Source organism: Argentina anserina, chromosome 5, assembly GCF_933775445.1.
Source record: "Argentina anserina chromosome 5, drPotAnse1.1, whole genome shotgun sequence".
NCBI classification, from domain to species: domain Eukaryota; kingdom Viridiplantae; phylum Streptophyta; class Magnoliopsida; order Rosales; family Rosaceae; genus Argentina; species Argentina anserina.
The window spans coordinates 21,252,555-21,276,793 of NC_065876.1; the positions used below are offsets into that span (position 1 = coordinate 21,252,555).

Below are 24,239 nucleotides of genomic sequence, written 5' to 3' on the forward strand. Positions count from 1 at the left end.
GAAAGCGATGGAGGAAGAGATGGAAGCATTACATAAGAACAATACGTGGGAGCTTGTATCTCCACCACATGGCAAGAAGGCAGTGGGATGTCGTTGGGTGTTTACAGTAAAACATAATCCAGATGGGTCAGTGAGCCGGTATAAAGCACGCCTAGTAGCAAAAGGGTTCACCCAAACATATGGCATAGACTATGATGAGACTTTTGCACCTGTTGCAAAGATGAACACTATTCGGGTATTGCTCTCTTTTGCTGCTACCATAAACTGGCCGCTTAGACAATTTGATGTTAAGAATGCATTCCTTCATGGAGAACTTACAAAGGAAGTGTATATGGATCTTCCTCTTGGATATGTGGCAGCTTCTCCAGATAACTGTGTATGCAGGTTGAGAAAGTCTTTGTATGGTCTTAAACAGTCTCCTCGTGCTTGGTTTGGAAGATTTTCACAATTAATGAGGAAATTTGGCTACAGACAGAGTAATTCAGACCACACATTATTTCTCAAACACCAACAAGGGAATGTAACAACCCTAATTATATATGTTGATGATATGGTAGTTACTAGTAATGATACTATTGAGGTGGATAGATTACAAAAACAGCTAGCCACAAAATTCGAGATGAAGGACCTAGGTACACTCAAGTACTTCTTGGGCATTGAGGTAGCGCGGGGAAGTGATGGTATCTATCTGTGTCAGAGGAAGTACATCCTTGATCTACTAACAGAGACAGGTATGTTGGATTGCACTCCAATTGATACTCCTATTGAGCAGAACCATCGATTAGCAGAGCACCCAAATCAGGTACCTACTGACAAAACTCGTTATCAAAGGCTAGTTGGACGCCTGATTTATTTGTCACTTACCAGACTAGATCTTGCGTATGCAGTAAGTGTAGTAAGTCAGTTCATGCATAATCCCAGTATGGATCACATGGATGCTGTTGTGAGGATTTTGAGGTATTTGAAGTCAGCTCCAGGGAGAGGAGTAATGTTTTCTAATCACAACAATACCATTGAGGTTTGTGGTTTCACAGATGCAGACTGGGCTGGAAATATTACAGATCGGAGGTCCACATCAGGGTACTTTACTTTTGTTGGGGGTAATCTTGTTACTTGGAAGAGTAAGAAACAAAAGGTGGTAGCTCGATCTAATGCTGAAGCAGAATACAGAGGTATGACTCAGGGAGTATGCGAGTTGTTATGGCTTAGAAATTTGCTACAAGATTTGGGTGTTAAGCCTAAGAATGTTATGTAGTTGTACTGTGACAACAAGGCAGCTGTTGATATTTCACATAATCCTGTACAACATGATCGTACAAAGCATGTGGAGGTTGATCGTCACTTTATAAAGAAGAAGCTAGATGCTAAGATCATTATCTTTCCTTTTGTTCCTTCGGAAGAGCAACTTGCAGTTATACTCACAAAAGGAGTATCTAAGAAGGCTTTTTATGACTCACTTAGCAAGTTGGGCATGGTCGATATGTATGCACCAACTTGAGGGGGAGTGTTAGCATGAGTCAACAAACAACAACCAGATCTCACCAACCAAATCTATAGCCGTACTAATTGACAAATCAATATTTGGTTTCATATTTGATAAATAGTAGTCTAGATTTCTATAAATACTTTGTAATTGTTCATATCAATTAAGCAAGAATATATACCTTTCTTCTCCTTTTAGGTTTAATGTCTTGATTTATTCAATAAATCACGTTGGTCTGTAATTCCAAATGATATCAACCTGGTCCAAAATTTGAATTCCGTTCTAATCAAGGACTGAAAAATCGATATTTTCCACGAAATATCGCCGAAAATATCGTTATTCTCACGGTTCGATATAAATCCTCCTTACCATCATAATTTCGGGGGATATTTTGGAAATATCGCGATATTTCCCAAACTATCCCGAAATACTGGAATTTTCTCCAATTTCTCGCGATATTCTTGTCTTTGACTGCCACGTGTCCCATGTGAGCTTAGAATTTGGAAGTAAAAATAGGCCCAATTGTAGTCTGCAGCAATCGAACATGTGATCCCTTATAAGGGAGTCAAACACATCAACCATTCCCACTATGTAGACAAATGGTTATAAGATACATTTATTTATATATATCCTTATCTAAAAGCTATTTAAACTATATTTCCGATATTTCCATCAAAATATCCAATTTTCGGAATGTCGATATTTCCGTTATCACCGATATTTTAGTCCTTGGTTCTAATTGTGACATTATGGGCTGAGTGGACAGTTAATTCTTAGCTGAATGAAGGTTCGAGAGCTTGAACGTCGGCTCCACTCCGACGTCATCGTCGATCATGTGGATCCGAAAATCCACAACCTATAAAATGGCGTAGACGCACCTTTCGCCGCCTCAGCGGGGAACTTATTGGACAATATGCATCAAAGTCAGTTTAGCTGTAGAGCATCTACTATATTCAGGTCCCCTTCCGGATACCTAATCATTAGTTTGAAGACTTCATACATGTATGTCCTCACTGTGATCATCACTGATAATGTACACAGGTGTGCCAACTGCCAATGATACCTACCAATATGAACAATATCATATCTAGAGTAGAATCTCAGCATATATATCCATATTCCCATCACCATTTAGTAAAACGATCTGTAACAGTTGCAGGCTTGCAGCATCGTTATATCGTCTTTGTTAAGAGTAGCTGTATTCATTGTCCCAAACTATCTGGAGCAAGGGTCACAATAGTTAAACATAGAAACATGGAATGATGTACTGCATGCCAAATCTATGGAACTCATAACAGTGATAAACAACCTGTGTGAGAGTTTGTTAGCCTGAGGGAACTTGTCTGATATTGAGAGCATGTTTGGGTTCAAAGTTTCACACTGGAATGACAGATTGACTAAGAGTTCTTTCTTCATATCCCTGGCAGTGAATTAAACAAAAATCAGCTGTCAAGTAACAAAACCAACTGAAATCCTAAGCTTTCACACATCTAAATTCTAAAACTAAATCACTTGTGATAAAAATAGACTTAAAAGCATGCTCTTGAATCTTGATGCTTATGATTGATCATATGACTGCTTGAACTTTATCACTAAATGCAGCTTAGAGCAGATAAGTGAGATAACCATGCCACTACATATGAAATTGAATTGAACTTCTATAACAAGAGACACATGCCATATCAAGCAAAGTGACACTGATAGGATCAAGATCCATCAATTGGATTGAAAGAGATAAAATGCAGAAATTGAAAGGAAATAATTAAAATAGATTGATATTCATTTTTTAGATAAGAGTTACATTGGAGACTAAATGCCTTATATAGATATTCTAGCACAACCCTAGATACCCGTTTAAATTATGACCCGACCCGAGTCTACTAATGAGCTCATCTAACACACTAGCCCAACTAACATAAGGTTATAGAATATTGGTCCTAACAAGTCCTCCCCCCTTGAAAACAAGCTTGTCCTCAAGTTTGAGAAGTTGGAACCAGCAGGGGGTAATGTGAAGGCCTGGTTAAACAAAGTAACTGCATGCTCGAGCACAACCAGTGAAGATTCATTGGTATCTGCAAGATATGAGAGATTACTTGCTACTTTAGCAGGAGGGACGTCAGGCAAGGGCTGATCACACGCATGAGAGATAGCTGACTGCCTATGACACGCATGTGGCGAATTAGAAGGGACTTCCAAGGCTTTGTTATATGAAATAGGCAGACGATGGCTCAAAATCACAAATTTCATTGTCAGCGAGTGTAAGACTGCCCAGAAAACGACAATCAAGAGCACTGCATTTGGTGGCATGACTACTGGAATGTGTATGTGAGTAACCAAAGTATTATCACCAACAACATTTGCCGCCAAGCCAAATTGGAGAGGTGTCATAGTGTAAGTAGGGGAGTAAAGAGAACAGCTCGCCGAAGGAACACAAGCTGCAAAGGTCAGCAAGGTAGCAATAGCAGGAGCATCATTTTGACTTTCATGAGATGAATTATCACTTTGGGAAGCAACATCTCGGGCCACTAACACCGAAGCAACAAGCACAATCATGCCAAGGGCTTTGAATATCATAACAAGGATATTCACAGTAGCCATGCACTGAACATCATTGTAAGACAAACAAAGTGGCATATAAAAAAGTGGCAACCTCAGTGGGAGAAGTAGTACAGCAAACCCCCCGTGTTTGTGATCATGTGATGATGAGAGATGGGATACCTCCATAATCATTGCATAGAGACATGGGAAATTCTTTGCAAAGTCTTCACCAAATGAGTGAGACAGACGATCATCAAAGAAAAAGTTGCTGGGAGTAAAATGGGATGGCAGTAGTGTCCCCAATATTAAACTGTACGCAGAAAGTACCTCGCCCAATTTTAGAGCCAAAAGCAAAGCATTAGAGTTATCCGCAAGCCAGTCAAGAGATCCTGGAGCCTCTTCAACATGATTCAGCACAATCTCTAACTCGGCAAATTCATGGACATGAACAAAGCAAGGATACTGATGAATGAAATGGAACACTATCGACCAGAACTCAACGATATCCAAAGTAGAACATAGAAGATACTTAGCACAGACTCGCCTCTCGGAACAAATGGTACCCTTAAAAAAATAGCACCGTAAAACAAGAAATTCTTCTATAAAACTCATCACCTCAAAATGACCAGCAGCAGGCTCAAATTCAGGAATATGAAAATCCCAGGCAATATTAAATGATGGCACGAGTACAAAAGTCTCATGATTGTTCAGCACATGGGCCTCTGCCTGAATCAGCTCAAACCTTATCAGTACCAATAACCGATTTCCAACATTAATTCCAAGTGAAGTTGAAACATTATCCCTAGAGCCCAATAAGCAAGAGAAATCATTGATCCAAGCATGTAATGCAGTGAGAGCTTCCCCAAAAGAGTGAACCTTAAGATGCAGAGACCACCAAAACAAGTCATTAAACCTGGTAAAAAACATGTCACCTGCAATGTCAAGATCATGATTTGCCATTACAAGTCCCATCATCCTAGCAGAATGATTATCATAGCAGACACAACAATTGTCTAGTGGGCAAACAAATCTGGCATTCAACACTACAACTTGAAGTCTGTATGAACCGTCTTGTAGTTTCACATACGTAGCACCAAGTACGATTACTGAGGAGCTGTCTTGATTGGGACATTGAAGAACATAGTCAATGAGCACAAATAGTTGAACAGTAGCACTACACAAGACATGGAATTTTAAAGATGACTCCATGTGGAGTGCCAACATACTATGATAATATCCAAGTACTCCAGTCAAATTCTCATACACTAGAAGAGTGGTTGCAGCAACAGCACAATTAGAATGGTTCAAACAAGTGGGCAAGATGTTCCGCCAGCCATTTGCACTTAACACCTGTAAATTACTCCATAAACCCATTGTGGTAAATGCTCCTCCACAACAAGGAAGCAGAGTGGTTGTTTCACAATGACAAAATTGGAAGCAACAAGATAGCCAAGGCCAAAACCTTGCATCAGAATGTCCAGTAGCAAAACATATCATCATCTCATTATTAAGCTTTAGCCCTTCCCTAGAGGTGAAAAACAACTCTTTTGCACTCTGTAAACTAACATGCACGGCATGAGCTTTGGATTTCCATTTCCCACAGATTCTATCTAACTCCATTTTAGTACGCAGTTGTAAATCTGCATATTTAACTCCAGGGCCACAATTATCTTCACCAGTACCAACATGCAAGAAGCTAGTAGTAATAATCATGGGGTCAAAACAGGGTGTTATGACATCAAAATTTCCCAATTTGCAAACGAGACACACCAAACCAAACTTTGGTTTACAAAATGCATCCTGCAAGGGTAGCAGCTGGGGTATAGGATCATCAACACTCTGCACCGCTTCAGTATTATGAGACTCAGGCTCAATATTTCTTGTGCTAAGACCCATGCTATCATGCACAATATTCAAATTCTCAACAAAAACAACAACAACATCCTCACTACTCATTTCAAATACCACAACAGGATAAATATTATCATTGAAGCCTAAAATCACTTCACCATGTGACAGAGTAGAATATGGGTTCTTTGAGATTAGAATACTACCTCCGATTGTAGAAATTGGTAGTGACCGAGACCCAGTCATAACAGCTTCTGTGGTGAAGGAATTTGCTTCATCAACCATAAAACTGGACTGATCATACTTCCAATCCCGTTGAACAACAGAAAACCCATCACTGTGCTTCTCAGGTGAGGAGCTACCACCAAATGCAAGGGTAGTTAAACTCATCAAACACATAATCGGTGCCTTAACAACTGAGACTAGATTCTTGGTTGAAGTTAAACTCATCGAACACGCTCCTCCAATGTGGAATGGAGAGTCAACAGAGGCAACAAAGCCGTCGCTTTTGGGTTCCAGTGAATTGAGGTTGAGCTCCTCGGCAACGGCTATGGGGAAGGATTGTGGAAGAGTCTCGATCTTAAGACCATTATCACTAGAATTACCACTATCATCTTCTTTGACCACACTAGGACCCCCAATTTCAATACCAGTCGTTTCAAATTCAGAATTATTAAAATCGAATAACTCATACTCTTTGTTTGGGATTTGTACCTCAATAATAGCATCAAAAATTTGGAGGCCCGTCGTCGTTGTATTTGCTTCCAAATTGATGACGTTATGCTCCTCCAAAGACGAGGTACAACCTGAGTTATCCTCTGCCAGGCCTTGGGTCGGCAAATCCAAATCCAAATCCTTACAACAGTAGAGGTCGACACTGGTCCTCGTTGTAGTATCATTCATTGCCACGACGAGCAGTGCGGGAACAGAGATTGGCACATCGCAACCGTCGGTTTCGTCGGAAGGACTGAGAGAAATGACGGATGGGTGAGCGTCAGAGTCGAAGGAAGGGAAGGTCAGTGGAGTTTGTTCACATGGCCGCTCATACTGGGTTGCGTTAGTTTCCGGATTCCAATAGTACAGAGAACCCGATGAACCATTAATTAAACCTCTCCAAGGGGCTGGGAGCGTCGGGTCTGCCGGAGCATACTGTGGAGTACTGGGTGTAGAGGTCGCAGAAGCCCGAAGTTTGGCGTAAGTTTCCCGAATTTGCACCAGTTTGACACGAGAGTCTTGAAGTTGACTCTGACACTTGTGCATCTGGGTCGTGAGAGTGTGGTTGAATTTTTGAAAAGCAGCAAGGCAAGCTTGTACTGTTGAATCAGGCTGTGGGTTGGGGTTGGGTGCGACTGGATTATGAAGAAACTGGTTGGGTGCGGCTGCTTGAGATGGGTATTGTGCATTAGTAGATTGGGGCACAAAGATGGGGGTTGAGGGTGACTGAAACGTTGGAATGGGAGGCGACCCATCATTTTGCGGCTGAAAGGAAGGAAATGCTGAGTAGGTTGGGTCGTAGGTTATGGGAGCGAGGTTTGGGTAGTGAGAGCGGAAGACGTGGTCGGAGGAAGCAATAACGGAGGGTGGATATGCGGCTGCGGAATGTGATGGGTAGGGAGATGGACAAGGAATCGAGTAAACAGGCATGTCGTATTGGCTGTGGTTTGTGTCTGGATTCCAGTAGTATAAGCGCCCAGTAGCACCGTCGATCACCCCTTTCCATGGCGGCGGGAGGGTGTGATCATCAGGAGTTACAAACTGCGTCGGCGGCGGGTAATAGTGGGCGGAGGTGGGTGGGACAAAAAAGTTCCTCACCGGAACTGGCTCTGAATACCAGTTGATAGGATCAAGATCCATCAATTGGATTGAAAGAGATAAAATGCAGAAATTGAAAGGAAATAATTAAAATAGATTGATATTCATTTTTTAGATAAGAGTTACATTGGAGACTAAATGCCTTATATAGATATTCTAGCACAACCCTAGATACCCGTTTAAATTATGACCCGACCCGAGTCTACTAATGAGCTCATCTAACACACTAGCCCAACTAACATAAGGTTATAGAATATTGGTCCTAACAGACACACACTCAACTCTCAAGTACTTTTGCTGTGGTAAACAATACGACTTGTCGTTTCGGAAGTCAAAGACTCGAAATGAAAAGAAAGTAAAAGGGGAAAGGAGAGAGAGCTGATTCCGTTGTTGCTGATTTCAATTTTCAAATGCCAATTTAGGCCATGGCTGCGAGTTTGAGTCCGCGAGGCACAAAGCGGCCCAACGCCGGCGTCGGCGGTCTGGAGGACATCCTCGGAATTCTCAACGCCGCGCCCAAGCTCGCTCCCTGGGGGAGGAAGCGGTGGAGGACAGGATGCGAGGGTATTTCGGGAATTCAAGAAGAAAATCCACAGCAGCTGAACCGGAACCAGAGCGGCACGGCGGCCATGGACGGCGGCGATTCAATGATGTGCCATCAGTGTAGGAAAAAAGGCAGTGGCAGAGTCGTTCCGTGCAGTTGGTGTCGGAGTAAGAGGTTCTGCATGGAGTGCATAAAGAAATGGTACCCGAGGCAGTCGGTGCAATTCATCGCCGACGCTTGTCCGGTGTGCCGCGGCTACTGTAACTGCAAAGCCTGCCTCGGAATCGTCAGGAGCATCGAGGATTCGTGCCCGAAACTCGATGAGAAGACCAAGAGGGAGCACTGTAAGTACTTGATTCATCAGCTGCTTCCGTATTTGACTAGTATTAGAGATGAGCAGGTGAGTGAGATGGTGTTCGAGGTGAGGCGGCGGAGGCTGGAGGATGTTAGGGAGTTGATTGTGGAGGAGAGGAGTGGTAATGTGGGGCAGAGTTTGTGTTGTAGTAACTGCAGGGCTTCGATTTTCGATTTTCACAGGAGTTGTCCTGGGTGTGGGTATGATCTGTGCTTGAGTTGCTGCCAGGAGATTCGAGATATCGCGGAATTGGAGTGGAAATCGGGTGCATTGGAGTGTAGGGCGAGTAAATATGGAGACATTTACTGCCCTCCTGCATATTGTGGTAAGCATAGATTAGAATTGAGGTGTGTTTTTAATCAGAATTATGTTGTGGAGTTGGTAGAGAAAGCAAAGGAAATAGATGCAAGGTATAATGTTATTGATCGTAGTAGTGAACCATTTGTATATAAGTGTATATGTGCTAGCCCTGTGGGTAATGCCACTAGATCGAGTAGGAGTAGGGGTAAGTTAAGAAAGGCAGCTTCGAGAGAGGGTTCTGATGATAACTATTTGTTCTGCCCGAGAGTTGGAGAGAGTGGAAATGAGGATTTTGGGCATTTTCAGTGCCATTTGAAGATGGGTGAGCCTGTGATTGTTCGGAATGTACTTGCGAATGGATCAGGTTTAAGCTGGGAACCATCTGTAATGCAGCGGGCATTTAGACAAGCAAAGAACAATCTTCACCATGATAAAGAATTGACAGTCAACGTCACTGATTGCTTGGACTGGACTTCCTCAAAAATCAACATATCCCAATTCTTTAATGGATATTCCAAGGGACTGTTTTATGAGACGGGATGGCCTCAGAATCTCAAGCTCAATGACTTCTCGTCATCTGCTGAGTTTCATAATCGTCTCCCTCGGCATTGTGAGGAATTTTTATGGTGTCTGCCTTTCAAGGAGTATACTCACCCCAGCAATGGAACTCTGAACCTTGCTACATACTTGCCTCCCACCTCGGTGAAACCGGACATGGGTCCAAAAACATATATTGCCTATGGTCTTGCCGATGAGCTTGGACGGGGAGATTCTGTAACCAGGCTTCACTGCAATATGTCTGATGCGGTTAACATTCTGATACATACAGCTGAAGTGGCCCTTACAACTGAACAACTTACAACTATAGAGAAGTTGAAGAAAAAGCACAGGGAGCTAGATGAAAGGCATATATTTGGAAATTTTCACACTAGTGCTGAAAATAGAAGTGAACCTCAGCAAGAATCAGCTGAAAGATGTGAAGATGGAGGTGCTATATGGGACATATTCCGGATCCAGGATGTTCCCCTGCTGGAGAAATACATCCACAAGCATGTGAATGAATTTATGCATGTGCTTGGTGATCCTTTGCAGTTTGTTACTCATGCTATACATGATCAGACTGTTTATCTCACTAAGGAGCACAAGAGGAAGCTCAAGGAGGAATTTGATATTGAGCCGTGGACGTTTGTCCAAAAACTTGGAGATGCCGTTTTCATTCCTGCGGGTTGCCCTCATCAGGTAAGGAACTTAAAGTCTTGCATCAAAATTGCAGTGGACTTTGTTTCCCCTGACAATGTGGGTGAGTGTTTTCGTTTGACGGAAGAATTTCGCACACTTCCAACAAACCACAGAGCCAGTGAGGACAACCTGGAGGTGAAGAAAATGATTGTGCATGCTGTTTGTGAAGCTGTGAAGGAGATTTCTGCTGAGAAAGTGACAAAGAGGGCAATGGCTGCCAAGGATATGTGTGCAAGGCGGGCAAGGGTTGTGAAGGCAAAGAGAGCCAAGGCTGTGACAGCAAAGTGGGCAAGGGCTGTGAAGGCAAAAACAGCAAAGAGGGCAGCGGCTCCCCTGGACTGGTCTACTGTACATGGTTATTATCAAGCTGTGAACAAGATTTGTGCTGCCAGTTTGACAAAGAGGGCAAAGAGGGCAACACGACGCTCATCGAGTATTTGCCATCAGTGTCAGACAACTTCTAGGGGACGAATTTTGTGGTGCACAAGTTGTCTAGGTAAGGGAATGGAGACGAGGTATTGTATCCCTTGCATACAGAGATGGTATCCCAACACGTCAGAGTCAACCATTGCTAAGGCTTGTCCTTTGTGCCTCGGCAACTGCAACTGCAAAGCCTGCCTTCATAGGGATGTGCCTGTCAGGTGTTTACAGGAGCCAGACCCAAAAAAGGCAGCCTATCTGGAGCACTGTAAATACTTGCTTCATCAGCTGATTCCTTATTTGGAGAGGATTAGGGATGAGCAGGTGTTTGAAATGTTGGTCGAAGCTAAGGGGCAGGGATTACATGATGTTTCGAAGCTCAAGGTTGTGAAGGCTACTTGTGGTGAAGCTGAGCATACGTACTGCAAAAACTGCAGGACTTCATTGTTTGATTTTCATAGAACTTGTCCTGAGTGTAAGTATGACCTGTGCCTCAGTTGCTGCCGGGAGGTTCGAGATGGCATGTGGAAGAGGAGAGGGGTGGATGAGAAAGCTCGAGGGTCTACATTTGAGTGGAGAGCAAGTGAAGATGGAAACATTCTCTGCCCCCCAACACAAATAAATGGTTGTGGGAAGCATAATTTGGAATTGAGGTGCATTTTTTCTCAGAGTCATGTCGTAGAATTGGTAACAAAAGCAGCAGAAATAGATGCAAGTTATAATTGTTTGCCTGATCAAAGTGAAACATGTGCATACAAGTGTTCATGTGTTAAACCTGTGGATCATGCTATTAGCTCAAGTTTCAGCAGCAGCTGTATGTTAAAGAAAGCAGCTTCTAGAGTTTCTGATGATAACTACTTGTTCTGTCCAAGGGTTGAACAAATCCAAGATAAGGATTTTGGGCATTTTCAGTGGCATTGGAAGAGGGGTGAGCCTGTGATCGTGAGCAATGCACTTGCAAATGGATCAGGTGTAAGCTGGGAACCATCTGTCTTGTGGCGGGAATTTGGACATGTAAACAAAATCAATAATGATGCTGATTTGATATTTCGTGCCATTAATTGCTGGGATTGGTGTTCTATGGAAATCAACATCATCCATTTCTTTACTGGATATTTCAATGGACGGTCATATGAGACAGGTTGGCCTCAGAATCTCAAGCTCAATGACTTCCCATTATCTACTGAGTTTCACAATCGTCTTCCCCTGCATGGTGAGGAATTTTTATGTTGTCTGCCTTTCAAGGAGTATACTCACCCCGGCAAGGCAACTCTGAACCTTGCTAACTACTTGCCACCTACCTCAGTAAAGCCGAACATGGGTCCAAAAACATATATTGCCTATGGGTTTGCACAGGAGCTTGGACGGGGAGATTCTGTCACCAAGCTTCACTGCAATATGTCTGATACAGTAAATATTTTGACACATACAACTGCACAACTTGCAACAACTGCACAACTTGCAGTTATAGATAAGTTGAAGAAAAACTACAGGGAGCAAGACGAAAGAGAGTTATTTGGGAATTGTTACACAAGTGCTGGAAATAGGATTGAACCTAAAGAAGAATCAGCTGATGCTTGTGAGGATGAAGGTGCTGTATGGGACATTTTCCGAATCCAAGATGTTCCGATGCTGGAGAAATACATTTATAAGCACGTCAACGAATTTAGGCATGTGCTCGGTAATCCTTTGCAGCGTCTTAATCATGCTATACATGATCAGACAATTTATCTCACTGCGGGGCACAAGAGGAAGCTTAAGGAGGAATTCGGAATTGAGCCCTGGACATTTGTTCAAAAACTTGGAGATGCTGTCTTCATTCCTGCAGGTTGTCCTCATCAGGTGAGGAACTTAAAGTCTTGTATCAAAGTTGCACTGGACTTTGTTTCTCCTGAGAATGTGGGCGAGTGCCTTCGTTTGACGGAAGAATTCCGCACATTTACTACAAACAATGGAGCCAATGAGGACAAGCTGGGGGTGAAGAAAATGATTGTGCATGCTGTTTGTGAAGCTGTGAAGGAGATTTCTGCTGAAAATGTGATGACTAAGGATGTGTGTCCTTGGGAAGGCTCAAGGGAATTAAGGCGTACTGTTTGTGAAGCTGTGAAGGATATTTCTTCTGAGAATGTGACAAAGAGGACTGAGACGGCAAGTGTTGTGAACGCAAAGCAGGGACGGGCTCCCTTAGATCAGCGGCGATTGTGCCATCAGTGTCAGAGTTTTGTTCAGGGACAACTGCTTTGTTGCAGAAGTTGTTTGCAAAGAGGTTGGGGAATGAGGAAAAGGTATTGTATCCCTTGCAAAAAGAGATGGTATCCCAACACATCAGGGTCCGCCATTGTTAAGGCTTGTCCTGTGTGCCGCGGAAACTGCAACTGCACAGCCTGCCTTCATTTGGATGTCCCTATCAGGTGTTTGCAGAATCTAGACGTGAAAATCAACGAGGGTACCAAGCTGGAACACTGTAAATACTTGATTCATCAGCTACTTCCCTATTTGAGGAGGATTAGGGATGAACAGGTGATCGAGATGCTGGTCGAAGCTAAAAGGCAGGGAATACGTGACCTTTCAGAGCTCAAGGTGAAGAAGGCTAATTGTGGTAAAAATGTGCGTATGTACTGCAACAATTGCAGCACTTCGATATTTGATTTTCATAGGACTTGTCCCAAGTGTGAGTATGATCTGTGTCTCAGTTGTTGCGGGGAAATTCGAGATGGCAAGTGGAAGAAGAGAGGGAATCAGGAATCTCAAATGTCCACATTCGAGTGGAGAGCAAGTGAAGATGGAAGCATTGTCTGCCCCTCAACAGAAATGAAAGGGTGTGGTAGGCATTATTTAGACTTGAGGTGCAAATTTTCTCAGAATCATGTTATAGAATTGGTAGAAAAAGCAGGGAATATAGATTCAAGTTACAATTTTCTACCTGATAGGAGTGAAACTTGTGCATACAAGTGTTCGTGTGTTAAACCTGTGGGTGATGCTGTTCACTCAAGTAGCAATAGTTGTAAGAAAGCAGCTTCTAGAGTTTCTGATGATAACTACTTGTTCTGTCCAAAGGTTGGACAAATCCAAGATAAGGATTTTGCACATTTTCAGTGGCATTGGAAGAGGGGTGAGCCTGTAATCGTTAGCAATGCACTTGATAATGGATCAGGTTTAAGCTGGGCACCATCTGTGATGTGGCGGGCATTTCGAAAGGTGAAGAAACTTATAAATGATTGTGACTTGACATACCTCACCATTGATTGCTGGGATTGGTGTGCTATTGAAATCAATGTCCTCCATTTCTTTTGTGGATATTCGAATGGGCGGTCTTATAGGTCAGGATGGCCTCAGAATCTCAAGCTCATTGACTTCCCAGAATCTACTGAGTTTCACAAACGTCTTCCTCGGCATGGCAAGGAGTTTTTATGTTGTCTGCCCTTCAAGGAGTATACTCACCCCAACAAGGGTTCTCTGAACCTTGCTACTTACTTGCCACCTACCTCAATAAAGCCAGACATGGGTCCAAAAACATATATTGCATATGGTTTTGCACAGGAGCTTGAACGGGGAGATTCTGTCACCAAGCTTCACTGCAATATGTCTGATGCGGTTAATATTCTGACACATACAGCTGAAGTGGCCCTTAGAACTGAACAACTTGTATCTATAGAGAAGTTGAAGAAGAAGCACAGGGAGCAAGACCAAAGAGAGATTTTTGGGAATTGCCACCCTATTGCTGGTAAAGAAAGTGGGTCTCAGCAAGAACCAGCTGAAGTATGTGAGGATGGAGGTGCATTATGGGACATTTTCCGGATCCAGGATGTTCCACTGCTGGAGAAATACATCCACAAGCACGTGAATGAATTGAGGCATGTGCTCGGTAAGCCTTTGCAGCGTGTTACTCATGCTATACATGATCAGACTGTTTATCTCACTGTGGAGCACAAGAGGAAGCTGAAGGAGGAATTTGGTATCGAGCCGTGGACGTTTGTCCAAAAACATGGAGATGCTGTTTTTATTCCTGCTGGTTGTCCTCATCAGGTGAGGAACTTGAAGTCTTGTACTAAAGTTTCACTGGACTTTGTTTCCCCTGAGAATGTGGGTGAGTGTGTTCGTTTGACAGAAGAGTTTCGGACACTTCCCAAAAACCACATAGCCAGTGAGGACAAGTTAGAGGTGAAGAAAATGATTGTGCATGCTGTATGTGAAGCTGTGAAGGAAATTTCTGGTGAGAATTCGATGATGAAGATGTGAGGCCTAGGGAAGGCGCAAGGGAAGTAAGGCAAAGTCTAAGGCCCAAGTCTAACAAAATGTAATGGTATGCATCATAGCTTAGAACCTATCTACTTAATATATAAATTATCAGTCTCTTTCTTGTTCATCTTCCATTCGGAAGGGGTTTAATGTGCACCTGCTCACCTCTCTGACTCTGAGTATTTCCAGCTGACAAGAAACCATTACAGTAAAGATAAAAAAATCCCAATTTATTAGAGCAGGCTGCATTTCTTTTACATAATTCAGTCTTTTCTAACCTTTTCTCAAAACTGAATTTTTGTTTGTCACCTATTTCCCTTACTTTCCTTTGTTTCACTGTAAAAGCTGTTATCTTTTGGTCAATTTAAAGCCATTATATAAATAATTATATATATATATATGTTCAGTTAAGAATGTTGTATCAACTTTTCGCTCTTGCTGGAATTCAGGACCTTTCGTCCTCCTTGTGTTCTCAAGAATCTGATGGAAATTTATTTGTGCTGAAATTTCTGCAATGCTAAGAGGGTTTGACTGGAGTAAGTCCTTGGATTTTGATGACATTATTGTGGAGAATTATTCAGACCAACTTTTGTTTTGCTGTTTCTGGAAACTGCATCAACACGTTGCTGGGAAATAGAATTCTTAGAGCAGCAGCTGGATTGAAGCACTGTAGCAGATTGATTTGTTCTTTTCTTTGAGGTAGTCAAGTTTTACTTCAAGTCTTCCAATTCTTGAGTTTACTTACTCAAGTTGATTGATCTTGAGATGAAATCTCTCAAGTTGTTCTAGCAACTTTTCTGCAATCTTGTTGCTGGATAGATGATTTAGGAATTCTACCAAACTTGGCTGCACTGGGTCAAGTTCTTAAACTCCTATTTCTCACTGAAAATGAGACAATTCGTCGTAGAGTGTATTTAGTACTTTACACACGTACTCTATCGAGTACTGATTTTCTTGGATATGTCTGGAATGAAAACACTTTCCACTTATCCGAATCTTTTGTAATACAATTGGATTGATAACTTTTTGGTTTGGATTCTATCTTGTTGGTTGAGAGAAGCCAACTTTGTGGCATAAGGCGTTTTGCCTACCAGCTTTTGAGCAAAGCAGGCTTTGATACCAGCTGTGGCGGACCTAACTGATGCTCAAAATATCCAAAGGCTTTTGATCTTCTTCAAAGATTTCTTGAAGTGATGCAATTTCTTCCCTTGTGTGGTAGATTTGTTGTTGGATATTATATATAATATCCTAATAATCTTGGGTATTTCTAGGGAGATTATTTCTATTTTTTACGAGTCTTTTTTCTTTTGTTTTGGCTTCTTGTAGTTCTTTAAAGGATAATTTAGCAAAAGCTAATAATTCAAGTCTGGTAGCTATTAAAATGTTATATGAAGATAAAATAACTGTCTACCTTTAAGTATTGAGGATAGATTTAAATATTTGCAATATGTTGAATAAATAAATTCAACTTAATAAGCCCATCATGTTTCGTCAAAATTTTTAAACTTTTAAAAATAAACCAAGGAAGAATATACTAGAGTTTTTTTTTATATAGTTTTTTTTATGAAAGCTAACAGAATATTCTAAAATAAACGGAGACCCCTTGTTGTTATCAAAATTAGAATTTAAGTATCATATTGTCAACTTTATAAGTTTAAGTATCCCGTTGCCCTGCACACTAAGAGTTGAGGTACCATTGAAGTACTTATCCCAAACGCACGCGCAGTATATTTGGTAGAAAAAAATGCACTCTTTAGAGTCATTTAAAAAAAAGCATCATATGGAGAACTATATATGTGTTCAACGTATTACCTAGACTAAATAAATAAATAAATAAATACACGTGCGATTTCTCCCCTTAAATGATCCACTACCGCGTGGGAGGGTGCCCGCCATGTCTAGTCTCATGAATGGATCAATGAGATTTCATGCATAAAGTTTTAGAGGTACGTGAGACTTTGATCCTCCTAACATCTTCAGCTTCCTCTCTTGAACTAGTATAGATTTCTTTTCTCATACAGTTTAATTTGGGAAAATTCTATACAGAATGCCAGTGGCAGATCCTAGATGGGTGCTTAGGGAAGCTTGATCTAAAATTGTAATCTAGGGAGAGTTTGAAATTTGGCCGAAGGTAAAAATATTTTTTTTTGACAATGTACACAAAAGATGGGATTCAACCAATGTACACAAAATACTATGTGATTCACACTTTTGAAATGATTGTTTTATATTATCTGTATCAAAATACCTCCAAGCATATGTAACCGAGAGTAGATGGAAAGCACACGCAGAAAGCTAGAAATCCCAAATGGGAAATCCCCAATTCAATCATGATATCTCGTGCTACTAGAGGAGTAGATGCCGCACATAACTTCTTAGTGGAATGGTGGAATGAGTCCAATTCTAAGTGCAATCTATGACTCTAATTTAAGAACTAGGCTTTAATATTTAGGGTTAAAGATTTAATTTTATGGAAAAAAAGAGGAAAAAAGACAGAGAGAGAAAGATAAAGAAAAAAAAAATTGGTGGTCTGTGTGAGATTTGAGAGGTTGGTGTGGGAGGAGATTGAGTGTGAGTGGGTGTATGTGTATGTGTTAGTGAGAGATTGAGTGTGGAAGAGAGTATGTAATACTAGCTCTAATTAAAAAAAAATTAATACTAATTTTTTTTTCTAATCAACTAGCATCCCTAATCTTTGAAAGGATACGCCCCTCCAGAATGCTGAACTTGCTCCAATTTCCCGAGGGAAGACACTAAATGGTAAAATATAGTAAGCTGTAAGCTTGGCTCTGTTGTTCACAGTTTCTTTAGTTCGATCTGTATTTTTTGGATTCCATGCATGAGGGCTATATTGGAGATTCAAATGGTTTACTTGCTTATGATATAAGCTCTGGGAATGTCATTGATATTGTCCTCGTTCATGAGTGCTCTTTCTCCCTTGTGACTTACTTTCTTCTCAAACACATGTATACAGGTAAATCATTTGGAGTTGCTTGCATTCGGGTTCCTTAATTTCACTCCGTAGATTCAAGTCTATAAAACCACAACCTATGCCCAACTAGGAAATGGTGAAGTGGGAAAAACGTGTATGGTAGTTGTTATTTTCCTGTACATAAAGTTCTCTGATCTGGGAGGGGATGTATCCTCAAGAATTGCATCTTGTGCTCATTAATTAAGTCTCAAATATTCAAGTATGATATAGTCTCCAATCGCCTGTATACGGGTTTAATTTTCTTAACGCTTGATTAATTTTCTCTTGAAGAATGTTTAATGACTATGAGGATGAGTACAGGATGCGTTGCAACATAGAAACATAAAGATCCTTATGAGTGAATCGAATCATGTAGATTAGAGCAAGCATGCATATAAGTTTGGTCCTGCTGTTACTTTGGAGCAATGTTTTACTCGCCCTACACTCCAATGCACCCGATTTCCACCCCAAGACTTGCCTAGGGCTTAAAAAGCTCAAGACTTACTCGAAAAAGAGTAAAAAAGACGCAGTGGCGCAAAAGACACACGTTAAGGTGCAAAAAAAAAAAAGCGTAAAAAACGCGCATTTGTGCGCGCTCCCAGGTTTTTTTATTTTTTTTAAACACCTAAAACACATCGTTTTGGATGATTAACGAAACGTAGAGAACAAAAGATGAGAGAGTCTTGGAGCTGCATTGCATTTGAAGTAACCACATCGCAGAGCCGCATCGCAGAGACGCTACCACAGATCGATTTGTTCTTGTTCTTTAGGAGTTTTACTTGATCGATCTGTTCTTGGCTTTGAAGGTATGATACCGATCAATCTGTTATTGCTTGATCGATAAATCTGTTCTTGCTTCTCATACTCATATGAGATCTTATCATTGATTTGAATTTTATCTAACACATAATTGTATGTTATGAACTGTTGTAGTCTGATTTATCTTATATGCATTTGGGTATTCATTACTGCTATGATAATTGTCTGTCATTCATGTTATTGGGTTTTGTCAAGTTGTTGAATTTTATGAGAAGCATTGTGATTTTTTTAGGTCAATTTTATGACTTCTTAGCTGATCAATTTGAGGAAAGAGCTAGGACTCTTTGCTGTGAGCCCCTTAGCAAATTAGCTGAAAAAGTATATCTAGGTTTTGGAGAGTACGACTAGATTCATGTTAACCCAAACGTCAGTTCTCGGTGGAAATGGTTGAAGATTAACATTGTAGTTTATATGCTAGTAATACTACATGTTTGAGAATGTCTGCAGCTAGTACTCTTCATGTGGTTTGTAGGTCATACGATTTAACCAAGATCAAGCTTGTGGTTATGTGCTTACTAAGAGTAGCTGTGCAGAGCGAAGTCTGTCCACATATACTTTCCTGTGTTTCTTGTCAGCATTGTGATCTCCTTTTCCATGATGAAATTATAATTTTTTTTTGGGAATATTTTAAGAACAATACACCAAGTTTTATCCATTGAGAATTATGATCTATAAACTTTTAAAACTACCATATTGGTCCATAAATTTACAAATTGGGCACACTTTTAGTACATGTCATTAATAACACCATCGACCTTATTTTATTATTCATCTTTTAGAAGCTAATCAAATATTTTCACCCTTATATCCATTTCAATCTCCACCTCCATTCCGATGTCAATCATCACCTCAGCCATCTTTGTAAAAGTAACAAATAACAAAATCCACAAACCCAAAATTACATAGAAATCCCAAAGCATATCCAATAATTTCATCAAAAGTTACCACCTTGTGTAGCAACACAACGACGACTGCTTGTTGCTGAATGTGGCGTCTCAATTAGTGGAGAACTCGACAATCTGGACGGTTATATGAGGTCTTGTTCTGGGTTTTTTTGCTTTTGTTCTTGTTCTCCGACATCGGCAGATTTTCCGGCCAATATGAGCTCGACTACGATTGTGGAGTATGACTTTCTCCTTGAAATCAGTTCAAAATGAGAAGAAGGTGATGACTTTTGGGAGAGAAGAAGACCTTGAAGAACTAAAAGCTTCAAGGATTTGCTTCAATGTCTCCAAATCTTCAACGATAGAGAAGAATTAGAAAACATATAGGAAGAGGAAGGGTAATAGGTTGTTTATTTCGTAGAGGCTAATTAGGATTTGAGATTGGGAAGGTGAGCGGCAAAGACTCAAAGCTTGTGAGGAATGGGGCTAATGGACTCTCTAATACGAGAGAGAGAGAGAGATAAGAGGATAGAGACAGAGAGTAGAGGGATGAGAGTTTATGCGAGTTTTTTTTTCTAATACCAGGTTAATCTTTATTGAAATAATAAAATTATCCTTCAAATCATGATGGGAAACAAAATAATTTAACAGAAAGTTAACGAAATGTACTGAAAATATATCAAATTAAATATTTAATGTACTATTATGATAGTTTTGAAACATAAAACACCATAATTCTTAATGGAGAAAACTTGGTGTACCATTCTTAAAATTTACACATTTTTTTTTTGCTCTATGTTTTGTTCGCGGTTCAAGACTTATTTCGTTGGATTCAAGGCATTAAGTAGTACTTAATTCTCTCTCTTTGGAGATGGGTCATGCAATGAAAGTATCCTCAATCTATATTATATGAAGTGTTTAATTCACTCTGCATTAGCTATTCTTCTGCGTTTGGTAAAGGGTAAGATCAAATCTTTTTGTCCACTTCATTTTCTGCTGTGATTTTAATGGACTGATTTTTTTAAAGATTATTGAAAGTTAAAGACAACAGATGGGATGAACTTGTATGTATAATTGTATAGTTATGCTTTTGAATATATATAATTGTATAATTGTGTCATTATTAGCTTTTGAATTTGAATTGTTGATAGGTAACAATGAGTGCTTCGGTAGTAACAGTGCTAATGCTAGTGCTACTGCATAAAAAAAAAAAGATGGTGTTTGGCAATGAACTACACCCATGACGATTGTATGTATGAATGCATGACATTTGTTATGTTTTATAAGCTATTCTTTAAGTGATATGTACAAAAATAATAGTTATATTTAAATATGTTTGTTTATTTTTTTATATCGTAAGATTTACGCTTTTTACGACTTAAGCGTTAAATCTTAAAATTCTCGCAAAACGCTTTGAAGTACGCTTTCGCGTTTTAAAACATTGATTTGGAGTACTTGGTACTCGAAACGTACCCCTGAGACAGTCTTGAAAATTTATTAAAAGGCCGTAGCTGTACTAGCTAATTAGAAGAAGATTGAATTTGTAGAAAGACATGCATGTAGTAGCAAAATGATCGAGCACTCGAGCTGCTTGATCAAGGTTCACACTCCTACCTACCTTCTTTTGTACTTCTTGGAAATCCAAGAACTAGTGGATTTGAGATCTCCCATGAGGGATTTTAGCCATCATAGCTTTATTCCTCACTTCCATAATGACATCTAAGATCTCACCAGCGGCTGCTGCGCCTTCATCTATCACTGGCACAATATATTGCAGCACCAAATATTACAAGATTTGTGATAAATATGTATCAACTTCTTCATGGACTAAATATAGGCAACTTCTGTTAAATGCCCACTCTCCGAGCGCCTCGCCGTTAGTTCGCAGACGTCGTCTGTGTGCGTGTGGGAACATTGATCTGCGTTTAAAAATTTACCATCTCTTTCCGAAATCAGTCTCACGTGCGGGTTTAAAATAAGTCCTCCAAACCCTAAGCATTGTTCAGACCAAAAAAAAAACCCTAAGCGTTGTGATCCGCCTCCTCTAAATGGAAAAGGGAATTAGAAAGAGGGTTTATGATAGGAAGGGAGAGAAATATGCAAGCATACCCAAGAAATCGTTTACAACCCATTCGAGCCGATTCGTTGATTTGTCTTGGTCCCCGCAGCCCTTCCCAGATCTAGAGTGCAGAGAGAGATGTGGAGGAAGAAACGAGATCCCGATATTTTCCCTGTAATTTTGTAAGCTTTAGCTTGAATCCATGTTTGTTAGATGTATTGTTTTATATGGAATTTGGCTAGCCATCGACTATATAGTCAATCAAATAGATTATCTTTGGTTTTGTGGTTCTGATATCAAAGTTGCTGACCATAACTTGATATTCTGGTTTCCAAACTTATTAGTAGCAAACTTTTTCCCCATATTGATATTGATTTTCATGTCCACTTGCTCATTAGTTCAATCAATTGTTAGTCCTTCGATTGCAGCAGACTTACCCTTTGAGTGCAGCAGACTTACCTTCATTTCTTCTTATTTTGCAGGTTTGCAGCAAAATACCCTTGCTACTGCCAGCTTTGTTAATTAAAGGTTAATAGTATTTTGAATGTCTAACTAATTTTGTCTCCTTATTACTTATTCTTGCTGTGTTGTTTCACGTAAAAGAATATAACTATTGTCACAACTTATTTTGACAAAAAAATGCAGATGTTTCCTCATTATTGCTCTAGTAGTTACTTCCTTTTATTTTGTGTCCTGATTTAAGTAGCCACAGTTACCCTTGTTTTGCTAAATATTGAGTTTCTGGGAATTTAAAGGAGACTACCTTGACCTATATGTATATACCTTTTCTCCAAAATTTTAGTTACTGTAATGCTACACCTATATTGCACCAAGTTCTGAGTTACACTATAATGAACTTCATATTTTTTTTCTCAATTTTTATGTTCCGGAGATAATTTCTCTTAGGTGCATAAATTAGTGAATTGAAAAACCCTTTTAGTATCTGATTCGTATTAGTTAGTCAAGTAGATTGAAATTGTGATTGTTAATCAGAGAGTCAGAGTCTATCATATTGTTGATTGATTTCTATCAGCAATTTGGTATTCTAACTTCTTAATTTGGGTTCCTGGTATGACCTTTTAGGTTTGTGACTTTGTCTATAAATTATTTAGACAATTAATCCTCAAAGTTGGGCTAATAGCAATCTCCATCAGGGAGCACATCTCCAGGTAGATTGTCCAATTATCCTTCTTTTTCTTTTTCTTTTTCTTTTTCTGCTTTTTGTTTGCAGAATTTTGACTGATTTTGTTGGTTCAATTTTTGGGTATCATTATTGTGGTTTGAAGCTTCCCTTCCATCTGATAAGTCATGGATTCAAAAACGTAATCCACCATTCCATTTAATCCAACTTTAATGAAATTCTGCTTATTTCTCTAAGCTTTTGTTCATCTTTGTTTTCTAATCCCTCAGCATGTGATCTTTGAATTACACCTTGTTCATTAGATTAATGAAACATGAAAATGCACCGAGCTAATTCAGATCTATCTCTATACAAGCTATACTGAGAGAAAAAAAGATCTAATTGAAAAGGTAGCTGATCTAGCATCTTTTGATTTATTAGTTTATTCAGATATATCTCTCTACAAGCTCTACTTGTTTCCCCCTTACCTTTAAACATAAGATGATTTGTGCTAGCTATAGCCTATAGGAGAATATAGCTATATAATGATACATTTACACCCTAAATATTTTGATGATATGGTTTTCGGTCAGTTTGTAACCATGAGAATGATAAAATAATACAGTGAACATATGGTTGACAGTTGCCTATGACATGGTATTTTATTAAGGTCTTTGGTCGATTACTGAGAACTGTCCCCTATCAAACATAGTATTCAGCTCACAGTTAATTTTGTCTGGAGATAGAAAGATCAGTTCTACATTTACTTTGTGATCCATGTGAATAATTTGCATTATAATACTGGTATGTTGTGAAGTATCGGGAAATAAGTTCTTATTGCCTCACTTACCTATCATTGCATACATTAAAGAATTATTGGCATTTCAATTCGCATCTTGATACATCTCTTCATCATCTTATTTTACTTTCATATTTATGCAGGTTCACGGTCAAATGTTTCTAGAAAATTTTTGCGTTGTGTGAAGTATATGGTGGTGTAGTTAGGGGTGGTGGTGGTATTTAGTGGGCTTGCCGAATCTACAAATTTTTACTACAGATATATTTTACTCATTGTAGTTCCGAACTGCATGTTTTTAGAGTAGTTTTTTCAACAATGTGTGTATGGATTATAGTGTGGATTTTCTGTTATTGACAATTTGACATGGAGGATTGTGGGAGATGTGAGAATTCTCTACTGTGTCAATGTTATGTAACTAATTTGTTAATTTTTTTTTCTTGCAATTTTCCACAGACCAACCTCAATCTGAATCCTCACCTCCCCCCTATAATGTATTCAGCAGTAGCAAAGGTATTCAAAGAACACATTTACATACATCTATGAACCTAAACCTTTATTGCATTAAGAACACATATAATGAAAAGAATTCTTTTTTACACATCATGATGCAGTTATAGTTTTCTAGTCTTTAATCTTTGGAAAAAGCTCTACATGTGGGTCCACCCTTAAAACTAAGGGTGTGCAAATACAATAGACTTTAAAGAAGCCCTTTTAAATATAGCAGATTGGAGTGAGACTGAGACTACACACGGAGGCATTAGCAGAGGATGAAACTAATGGTGAAGGTAGAGGTGAAGGTGACATCCCAC

The 24,239-nt window shown here is 39.8% G+C and overlaps 2 protein-coding genes across 2 annotated transcripts; one reads left to right on the plus strand and one right to left on the minus strand.

The window, feature by feature from the left end:
• Window positions 1-3,270: 3,270 nt before the first annotated feature.
• On the minus strand, window positions 3,271-7,759 carry LOC126794418 (uncharacterized). The gene is made up of 2 exons (XM_050521131.1): window positions 4,979-7,759; window positions 3,271-4,897 (listed from the first exon to the last, which is right to left on the minus strand). The coding sequence occupies exons 1-2, from the start codon at window positions 7,721-7,723 to the stop codon at window positions 3,377-3,379; spliced, it is 4,266 nt and encodes a 1,421-aa protein (XP_050377088.1). The 5' UTR covers window positions 7,724-7,759; the 3' UTR covers window positions 3,271-3,376.
• A 297-nt stretch (window positions 7,760-8,056) lies between these two features.
• On the plus strand, window positions 8,057-15,698 carry LOC126794417 (uncharacterized). Its single transcript, XM_050521130.1, has 2 exons — window positions 8,057-14,842; window positions 15,228-15,698. The coding sequence occupies exon 1, from the start codon at window positions 8,107-8,109 to the stop codon at window positions 14,776-14,778; it is 6,672 nt and encodes a 2,223-aa protein (XP_050377087.1). The 5' UTR covers window positions 8,057-8,106; the 3' UTR covers window positions 14,779-14,842; window positions 15,228-15,698.
• Window positions 15,699-24,239: the final 8,541 nt, after the last annotated feature.

What these genes read in the sequence shown, in the direction of transcription:
- LOC126794417 (XM_050521130.1), top strand. Translation starts at nt 8,107, where the DNA reads ATGGCTGCGAGTTTGAGTCCGCGAGGCACAAAGCGGCCCAACGCCGGC.
- LOC126794418 (XM_050521131.1), bottom strand. Translation starts at nt 7,723, where the DNA reads ATGGATCTTGATCCTATCAACTGGTATTCAGAGCCAGTTCCGGTGAGG. An exon ending in GGATGATGGGACTTGTAATG is followed by an intron (nt 4,898 to 4,978) that starts GCAAATCATGAT and finishes CTGCATCTTAAG; the next exon opens with GTTCACTCTTTTGGGGAAGC.